General features: G+C 40.7%; 1 protein-coding gene across 1 annotated transcript; it reads left to right on the forward strand.

Moving 5' to 3' along the window:
* The first annotated feature begins 5,006 nt into the window (after positions 1-5,006).
* LOC102812123 (triggering receptor expressed on myeloid cells 1-like) lies at positions 5,007-5,318 on the forward strand. The gene has a single exon (XM_006860589.1). The coding sequence runs from the start codon at positions 5,007-5,009 to the stop codon at positions 5,316-5,318; it is 312 nt and encodes a 103-aa protein (XP_006860651.1).
* Positions 5,319-10,677: the final 5,359 nt, after the last annotated feature.

A 10,677-nucleotide genomic window follows, 5' to 3' on the forward strand; every position in this document is an offset into this window, starting at 1 on the left:
TGAGTTTGACCGACATTGTGGTTCGCAGTACAGTGCTTATCCTACAATGCTACACCAGGAGTCCCGAAAGTTTGATTTATATATTTTGAGGCTCTTTTATTGGGTGCATAGATATTTATTATGATTATGTTCTCTTGTTCAATGAGCCTTAAATCATGATATAGTATACTTCTTTGTCCCTTATGTGGTTTTTTGCCTAAAAGTCTATTTTATCAAAGATTAATATTGCCACTCCTCCTTTTTTATTGCATTTTGATATTTTTTTTCATTCTTTGATTTTTAGTCTATTTTTGTCTTTGCTTCTATGATGTGTCTCTCGTAGGCAGCATATTGAAGGATCCTGTTCTCGTATTCCCTTTAACTCTCTGTCTCTTGACTGGTGGATTTACACTCAGCGTAATAATTATTGACAAGTATGAATTAATTGTCATTTCCTGTGTGATTATTTGTGATGCAGCTGATTTCTTTATTCCATTTAATTTTCTGCTTTGCGTTCGTTTTGTTTGTGGGTTTCTTTTTATTTTCTTCATTGCTTTTGTTTTAATGCTTACTAAATCCTTCTGCTTTTCCTATTTTTTTCATTTTGATATGAAGATGTAATAATTTTCTTTTAGGTTACCCTGTAATTTGCTAATTTCTTCCTCAGTTTAAAACACTCTATTTGAAATTTAGTTAACGTCCTCATCTTTTGAAACTTCTTGTGGAAGTATTTACACAATCTCACCTTTTTACTTTGTAGTTGTCTTCTTTATAAATTGAGGTCTCTGTTCCCTATTTTCAGTTCCTTATTTCACTTAAGGAGCTCTGGTAGCTCAGTGATTACGAATTGGACTGCTAACCTCAGGGTCAGCAGTTCGAAACTACCAGCTGTTCCGTGGGAGAAAGATGAGGCTTTTTGCTCCCATAAAGATTTACAGCCTCGGAAACCCTGTACAGGGTTGCTATGAATCAGAACTGACTCCACGTTAACAACTACAACATTTCACTTTAAATACTTCTATATCAGAATTGAATTTTGGGTGGTGTTGCCTTGTTTGTTCATCTCACATTGTTGTGTGATGTTATTGCTTCTCAATCCAAAGAACACCATTTAGTACTTTTTATAATGTTGATCTGGTTGTTACAAATTCCTATTTCTATTTGTCTGCAAATGTCCTTATTTCACCATTGTATTTGAGGCACAGCTTTGCTGGGTATGTGATTGTTGTTTGACAATATTTTTCTTCAGAGTTTTGTCTGTTTCATGCCACTGTCTTCTTGCCTGCATGGTTTCTGCTGAGAAATCAGATCTTAGTCTTATAGGTTCTCCTTTATGGGTAACCTTTCATTTTTCCTGAGTTGTTCCCAGGAGTCTTTCCTTGTCTTTGATTTTGGCAAATTTGATTATGGTACATTTTGTTGTTTGTGTTTTTTTCTTTTCTTTTGGGGTTTATCTTGTTTGATATTCTTTTTCTTCTAGAACATGTGTCTTCTCACCGTTCATGATGTTAGATAAGTCTTCTTCCAACAGTTCTTCAATAATTTTCTCTGAGGATTTTCTTGTCTCTTCCTGTTATGGAATTTCAATCACCTGTAAGTTATCCTTTTCATGGTATCCATTTAATCTTAGGCTTTCCTCAGATTTTTTCCTTCTTTTCTCTGATTGTTCTTCTAGTTTACTAATATTGAGACATTTATCTTCAAGCTCACTAATTTGGTCTTCCATAGATTCAAATCTACTCCTTTGCCCTTTCAATATATTGTCTATTTCTGAAATCTTAGAATTAATCTTATACATGTTTTGTATTGTTTCAAAAATTTCATTTGTTTTGTCTGTTTGTTCTTGTAATGTTTTCCTGATTTCATCTATAATTTTTTGTGTGTGTGCTCTCCATGCTTTTCTTGATCTTTCTCTCAATCACTGAAAGGACCTAAATATCACCCTTCTAATTTCTTTCTCAGGTATTTCCAGTACCTTTTCTTCCTCAAAAAATATTTACTGGCTCTACAGTTTGGGTATTTGTTTGAGCATTCTCTCTTATTTCTTCATATGAACTGAAGTTTTCTGTTGTCTCCAAGACACTGTGGTATTGTTGTGCATGTACTTAGTTGATGATCGTATGTTGGTGTATCTTAGGTTCTCTCACCAACTACCTCCTGGTAGGTTATTATTAGAGAAGAGGTGTGTTTGCCCTGTTCTTCATTTGCCATTCATGCAGTTCAGTTTAGGATGGACTTGGCTGGTGTTGGCTGCTAATCAGTTGGTATAGGAGCTGATATTAACTAGGGTACAGTTGTGTTTGGGCTGTGTGGGCATGGATTCTGTCTCTTTTCAGGTGAGGCAATAAGAGAAAACATATACACATACACAAGAAAATAACAAACAAGCAAATAGTAGTGGAAAAGGAAAATAAAACAGGAGAATTTTAAAAAGGAATATCCAAGAAAAGAAAAGTGGGACAGTAAAAGAACAGAAAAATGAGGTGGAGGGGGGGAAAACATTAGATAAAACCAGGGAGAGGGAAAATGAAATTAAACAAGGCTAGAAAGTAGCAAAGAAAGATCCAGAGAGATGGGGGAAAAAGGATGAAGAAGTGGGAAAAGAGAAATAGAAGAAAGAACAAAATCAAAGGTAGAAAATATAAAATGAAGGGAAGGGAGAGAGAAGGTAAAGAAAAAGAAAGAGTAAACAAAGAAAAAACAGCAAAAAGAGGGGGGGGAAACCCAAACAAACCAGTGCAGGTACTGAACCCAGAGAAAAGAAAACACTGGGGGATGCTCCTGCTAACCAGAGGGCTCATGAGGTGGTTGGAGGAGGGATGTGATGCTAACATTTCTAGCCCTAAATGTAATTCCTTTAGCTCCAGGCATTGTCCATATGGACCAAAGGGTGACCAGGGGCTAGGTCAGTTCAAGGCTGATCAAATGGCTCTGTGGACAGAACCCACTCAAATCCAGGTACCAAGCTGACACCATCAGTGCCCACCTCACTCTGTGAACTCCTGGACAGCAAAAGTCTACACTGGGAGTGGATGAGTTTAGGGGGACTTGGGGAACAAGAAAGAAGCACATATGTCCAGTTGTCAGTCCACAGCATGACTCTGCACTGCCATGCCACAGTCTCTGGAGCTGCCAGAAAAAGGTCACAATGACAGCACTGCATCTGTCTCCCTCCTCAGCCACCTCTGCTCAGCCTCTCCTCCCAGGATGTGTTCAGTCCACTTATCCAACCTTTCCTCTGAAGCTCAGGGTTCTAGAATAATTCTCATCATGTGGTCTCCCTATCTTTGTTGCAGAGCGTCTGAATAGCCTATCTGCCTGTTCTGCCGTCTTCTTGATTATTAGTCTGTTTCATCATTTCTAAAGTAGACTGATAGAAAGTTATTGACTCAGTTATCTAGCACATAGTAAGTGCTCAGTAAAAGTCAAAGGTGGATGGTGGTGATGGCAGTGATGTAACTGGGTATACAGTGGTCAGTGGCATTGTGAAGAAAGAATAGAAAGAGACTCGTACCCACTGGAACTCTTCAGGTGACTCCCCTCTGGGGCTGAATGTCATGAGAATGGGTAGGCAGAGTGGGAAGAACATTCAACTTTATATATATATTGTTGTTGTTGTGATGTGCCTTGGAGTCGGTTCCAACTCATAGCGACCCTGTACAGGGTTTCCGAGGCTATAAATCTTTACGGGAGCAGAAAGCCTCATCTTTCTCCCGCAGAACAGCTGGTAGTTTCGAACTGCTGACCTTAAGGTTCGCAGCCTGATTCGTAACCATTACGCTATCAGAGCGCTCTCTCTCTCTCTCTCTCTCTCTATATATATATATATGCTTATATACATATAAATGCATATATAAATGCTTATGTACATGTTAATGTTTGTTGTTGTAGTTGTTAAGTGCCGTCGAGTAGTTTCTGACCCATAGTGACCCTGTACAGGGTTTCCGAGGCTATACATCTTTACAGGAGCAGAAAGCTTCATCTTTCTCCCGCAGAACGGCTGGTAGTTTTGAACTGCTGACCTTGTGGTTCGCAGTCCGATTTGTAACCACTACACTACCAGAGCTCCTTATATACATATAAATGCTTATGTACATATAAATACATATATATATTTGTGTAACAGGAGTTAATACAAAAGACAGTGCTCAAAAAAGCAATCAGCTTCTCTGGGGCACCACACAGAAGAATAGAGTAGAAAATGGGTACTGAAATTGAAGAGGTTCTTTTTAAATTTTGTATCATCTAAACTTTCTAACTTACAAAAATACAGAAAGAATGTTATTTGTTGTTATGTGCCATGAAGTCGCTTCCTACTCATAGAGACCCTGAACAGGGTTTCTGAGGCTGTAAATCTTTATGGGAGCAGAAAGCCTCAGCTTTCTCCTGCAGAACAACTGGTAGTTTTGAACTGGTGACCCTGAGGTTAGCAGCCCGATTAGTAACCACTCCCTATAAATTCATCTCCAAGATTTAAACAAGATTAATATTTTGACTTATTTGCTTCATATATGTTTGTGTACTTTGTATATATCGTCATTGTTTTTAAGTGCCGTCAATTCGATTCCGAACCATAGCGAAGCTGTATATATAGGGTTTCCAAGGAGCGGCTGGTGAGCTTGAACCACCGCCCTTGCAGTTCAAACGACTTTGCAGTCTGACACATTAGCCCACAGCGCCACACCACAACTCTACTTTATATATATATGATTATTTCAGAATATGATTATTCTGAAATGGTTCAAAATATAAGTCAAGTGAGTAAAGGTTGGGAGGTCGGAGGAAAGGGAGCAGGAAGAAGGATGTAGACATTTCTTTCAAAATAATTTAAGAAATCCTAGCTTTCTCCTAGATGTTTGATGATGCTATTATTCCTCTAGCCTGTGGGCTTGTGGCTGCAGGTGCAGAGGTGATCACTGACTCCACCTTGAATCCTCATTCTAGGGTCCCACGCAATAGACGTGAGGGAGGAGCAAGCATGCCTGATAGAAGGAAACAACCTAACCGTGGTCTGTCCGTATAACATCATGAAATATGCCTCCAGCCCGAAGGCCTGGCAGCGGGTGAGAAGTCAGGGTCTCCCTGAGACGCTGGTGCGCACAGAAACCAAAAACATAGAGGTAAAACGAGTCCAGGCTGGAAGGTACTTGCTGGAGGATGTTCCCGAAGACGCCATCATGAAGGTCACCGTGACAGGACTCCAGAGGCAGGACGAGGGGCTGTACCAGTGTGTGGTCAACATCTCTCCTCAGGACCTTATCATCCTGTACACTCGAATTCGTCTGGTTCACTGCAGTGGTGAGCAGCAGGGAACCCTGTCCTGGGAAGGGGCTTGCTGAGCAGGTCTTCAAAGCCAACAGTGGGCCACTTTATATATCTAGAAACCAGTTGCATATATATATATATAGTTGTTGTTGTTAAGTGCCATAGTGTAACCCAGTATAGGGTCTCCAAGGGACGGCTTGGGAGCTTGAACCAATGGCCTTATGGTTCAAACCGACTTTGCAGTCCAGTGCATTAACACAGAGCTCCATGATATCACATGTATATGAACCCTGGAGGCACAGTGCTTTTAGCATTGAACTGGTAACAGAAAGGTCAGAAGACAAAAAGGTTGATGATTCGAACCCACCAGTGGCTGCACCAGAGAAAGATGACGCAGTCTGCTTTCATAAAGACCACAGTCTCTGAAACAAACCTTAGGGAGCAGTTCAGCTCTACTCTGTTGTAGCGGGTCACTATGAGTCAGAATTCTCTTCACAGCAGTGGACTGGGCTTTATGGAAGGGAGGGGGATTTGAAAAGCTTATGGAAAATCAAATGAAAAGATAATGAAATATGTCTGCAAACTTTTAAAAGTCCCCTTATGTACACACACACAGAAGGCTAAGGCAAAATGTCTTGCTACTAGAGTCCCAGTTCATACATGTGAGGTTTATTCCAAACAAAATGTGATCTAACGTGTGTTTTCAATCAGTGGATGGCTACAGACAAGCTCTTTCAAGTGATACACGTGCCTTAGTCTCATAGAGTGCCTTCTGAAAATGGTCCAATCAAAACAGTGGTTTCTGAGGCGATTTGCTTGAGCCAGTTAAGTTCAAGACAGAGACGTCAGATGGTTGTAGTGACTACTGACTATTCTGGGGTACTTCAAAAGGGTACTATGGATAGATTTTCTTGAAAGACACAGGGTCCTTATTATGAAGAAGTTTTAAGAAAATTAAAGACTGCATTGGTGAGAAAAAGCCCACGAGATTTGCAGTAAGGAATTTCCCCCCATACAACAGTGTACCTGCTCATTGACTGTCCAATGAAAATTTCGCTGGGAAATATCACCCTATCCACCCTAGATCCATGATCTTGCTACTTCAGAGTTCTTTTTGTTCCTCAAACTGAAAGAATATTGAAAAGAAACATGATTTGAGCCTTTTGAGGATGCCAAATCTGCCATTTTGGTATGCTGTAAATCAGTGTCTAGACTTATTCGCTGAAGAGTCATCGTTAGATGATGTCGAGTTGGTTCCAACTCTTAGTGACACTATGACCAACAGAACAAAACATTACCTGATCCTGTGCCAGTCTCACAGTTGTTAGAGTTGAGAGTCCATTGTTGCTGTTGTTACGTCAGTTCATCTCATCTGGGGTCTTCCTATTTCTTTTGCTGACCCTCCACTTTACCAAACATGATGGCCTTCTTCAGGGACTGGTCCCTCTGATAACATGTCCAAAGAACAAGAGACCAAGTCTCACTCACCATCCTTGCTTCCAATGAAGTACTCTGGCTGTACTTTTTCTAAGATACATTTGTTTGTTCTTTTGGCATTCAAAGGTACTTTCAATATTCTTCACCAACACCATAATTCAAATGCATTGATTCTTTTATGATCATCCTTATTCATTATTCAACTTTCACATGTATATGAGGTGATTGAAAATGTCATAGCTTGGCTCAGGTGCACCTTAGTCCTCAAACTGACATCTTTGCTCTTTAAGACTTTTAACACTTTTGCAGCAGATTTGCCTGGTGCAATATATAAATCATTTGATTTCTTGACTGCTGTTTCTGTGAGTATTGATTGTGGATCCAAGCAAAATGAAGTCTTCGACAACTTCAATCTTTTATTTATTGGTCCAGTTTTGAGGATTTTCAATCCATTCTGAAGGTTGTAGTTTTGGATGTTCATCAGTAAGTATTTCAGTACTACAGACTGCCAGAAGAACAAACAAACCTGTCCTATAGGGTCACTAAGCATCAGAATCAACTCATGGCAACGGATGCTTTTATTTATTTAAATGGGGAAAGGTCAGGTTTGAAGATCGTAGGAAAGGAAGAGGCCTCATCTTCAAAGGGTATGACACTCCTCTTGGATGCTCCAGTGGCCAGGAGACAGGGAGCAGCTGGGCTTCATGGTAGAATGTGCAGCAGAAATCCACCCTTTGGGAGCCAGTAGAGTCAGACCTGGGAAGCCACTGTTTACCCTTGACTTTACAGATCTGGCAATGCTGGCTTCATCTTGAAAAAAGCTTGATGTTTTCAGTCTTGTTTATCCTTCTCTGCAAAGCCCAGGTCTTAGGTGAGTGGGGCCCAGAGGCAGTCTTGAGATAGAATGGACAGTGGCTTCTAAGCCTGGCTTAGAGGGAATATTTCCTAAGGGTGCCCCCGAATCTGTTCTCCAACTTATCCTCACTTCTGTTCTGGCAGGGTCTTTGAACAGAGGCAGGCTCAACCCCTGGGACAGGGTAAGCGTAGGCAAGGGAGCTATGAATGATGTGTGTTAAAACAAAACTCCTACTAAGCCAATAATAGAACTGGATTGAGGTTTATATAATGCACACTTTGCAAAGTGGGATAACAATCTACTAAGGAGTTCAGAAAGGTTTAAAAGACTGAAGACCTTCCAAAGATTCTCATACCCCTCATGGTATCCATGATGCTATGGAAGCGGGATCAGAACCTGTTTATATAATAGCAATTTGCCCTAAAACACTTCTGCTAGTCTGACTTTGGCATTTCAGCTTCTAGACACTGCCTGCAGGTAGAGAATTCTTTTAAAAAGCCCAATGCCCAAGGCCAAATACTATTTACTAAGCTATTTACCCGTGTTGTTTCACTGTAAGGTGACTTTGTTGTTGTTACTGTTGTGTACCAGTGAGTCATTTCCGACTCACAGTGACCCTATATTAGGTTTCTGAGGCTTTAAATCTCTACCGGAGCAGAAAACCTCATCCTTCTCCCTCGGAGAAGCTGGTGGATTTTAACTGCCAATCATGCGGCTAACCACCCAATGCACAGCATACTTTGGGACACTAATTTTATCAAAACTTAAGGTTCAAAAGGAGATCTCAGAATAATGGCCTGGGTGAGCCACCCCAGAACCCCTAGAACTCTGAATTATCAGGGAATTAAACATCAAGGATGGATCTAGAGGTAGGGAGGGACAGGGTGAGGTTTTTACTGATTCTCAGTCCAGGTTTTTCTTCAGAAGAGGGTGCATAGAAGCAAGCCTGGGCTGAATTGGACCATTTTCAAATATTGTGCATTTCAATTTCTCTCTCTCAGGTAAGCATCCTCCTAACATGTCCCCAGCACAAGGCCAAGTCTGAGAAGCAGCAGCGTCATTCTTCCAGGATCTGTTGGGCATGCCTTCCTCCCTGTTCCTGGCTGAATTGTGTCCACCAAAAATATGTGTTATCAATCCTAACCCCTGTATCTGTGGATCTAACAGGTATATCCCCTAAACACCAAACAAGGTAGACAAGCCCGCAAAGGTATTGCTTCACTAAGTGTCTGCAGTCTGCAAATCATTTATAGTTTGGAGAATTGAGTTGAAATAAAACCATTTTTTTAAAAAAATAAAAAGACATGTGCAAGAATACATTCATCTCAGAGTTGTTAGTGCGGTCAAGTCTCTTCTGACTCATAGTGACCCTGTGTAGGGTTTCCAAGGAAAAGCTGGTGAGTTTGAACCACCAACCTTGTGGTTTAAAGCGGGCTTGCGTTCCAGTGCTTATCCTACAGTGCCACACCAGGACTCCATTTCAGAGTTAGCAATCCTATAAATAAAAAGAAATGAAATTAAACCTGAGCACAGTCTTAGTGCCTAAAAATAAGGAAATGATTTGTAAATCATAACTTTCCATTGATAGAAAAGTATGCATTCCTTGAAACTACAGTAAAACTTACAAGAGTCAGGAGCTGTGTATGGCAGAAATCCATGAGAAAAAGAAGACTCAAGTATTTCCCACTAATAGAGAGTGATTTCCCACTAATAGGGGGTTGGTGCTGTAGGACCAGCACTGGCTTGTGAACCACAAGGTCAGCATTGCAAATCCACCAGCTGCTCCTCGAACCCCTATACAGGGTCGTTGTGAGTGAAGGCATTAACAACAACAATAGCAATAGAAAAGTGGCGAGACTGCACCCTCTCAAAGGCAGAAAACTTGAAGACCTAGAAAAACAAGACAGTCCCATTTATCCCAGATTTCACTGTACTGGTTTGAAATCTATGGAGCAACATCAAAGGTAGTTCTAGCACTGCTCTAGAAAGGTATCACATTAAAAGCTTTTGTACCGAGCGTGAGAAAATGTGGAACAAAGCTCAAAATCAGAAAAAAAGACCAGACTAACTGGTCAGACAGATTGGTGGAACCCCAAGACAATGGACCCTGATCACCCTTCAGGTCTGAAACTGAACGCCCCCTTGTGGCTCAATTTTCAGCCAAGCAAAGATAGACACATAGGGGGAGCAACACTCGTGGGGTACACACACCATAGAGTGATCAACCATTTGAGATCAAAAGAGCATTTATCCAAAGACAAAGTTCAGAAGGGTTGGGAAACAAGGACACATGAAAACAAGAAACACAGGAAGGAAGGAAGGTAAGTGATGTTACCCCGAAGGGATTGCAATCATTGAGATGGAACCAAGTATGTGATTTGCTGAAAGTAAAACATGATCTGCTCTGTAAGCAGCCTTCACTCCATTCACAATAAAAGGTTGTGTGTGTTTTTTAATAGTTTTAGCAGGAAAGAATAATAAAAGAAAATATTTGTAATTAGAATTATAAACCAAATCCACTGCCAGTGAGTGGATTCCAACTCATAGCAACCCTGTTTAGTGGTGGTGGTGGTGATTGTGGGCCATGGAGTCAGTTCTGACTTATAACTACCCTGCATAGAGTTTCTAAGGCTGTAAATCTTTATAGGAACAGAAAGCCCCATCTTTCTCCTATAGAATAGCTGGAAGTTTTGAATTGCTGACCTTGAGGTTAACAACCTGTCTTGTAACCAGAGCAAGCCTGTATAGAGTTTCCAAAGCTGTGAATCTTTGTAGGAGTAGAAAGCCTTATCTTTCTCCCACAGAGTGGCTGGTGGGTTTGAACTGCCAACCTAGTGATTAGCATTCCAGTACTGATTCTACAGCACCACCAGGACTCCTAAATAGAATTATGTTGTGGCTGTTAAATGCTGTTGAGTTGGTTCCGACTCATAGTGATCCTGTATAGGGTTTCCAAGGAACAGTTGGTAGGTTTGAACCACTGAAATTGCGGTCCAGTGCTCATCCTACAGTGCCACACAAAGACTGCAATTAGAATTATAGCAATGTTAAAATATGTGTGGTTGCATTCTGTGAAGTCAATTCTGATTTATAACTACCCTTTAGGACAAGGTAGAACTGTCCCATAGGTTATGGAAGTG

This window comes from Chrysochloris asiatica, unplaced genomic scaffold (genome assembly GCF_000296735.1).
Source record: "Chrysochloris asiatica unplaced genomic scaffold, ChrAsi1.0 scaffold00038, whole genome shotgun sequence".
NCBI classification, from domain to species: Eukaryota; Metazoa; Chordata; class Mammalia; order Afrosoricida; family Chrysochloridae; genus Chrysochloris; species Chrysochloris asiatica.

Coding starts and splice junctions, on each gene's coding strand:
- LOC102812123 (XM_006860589.1), top strand. CDS start 5,007: ATGAAATATGCCTCCAGCCCGAAGGCCTGGCAGCGGGTGAGAAGTCAG.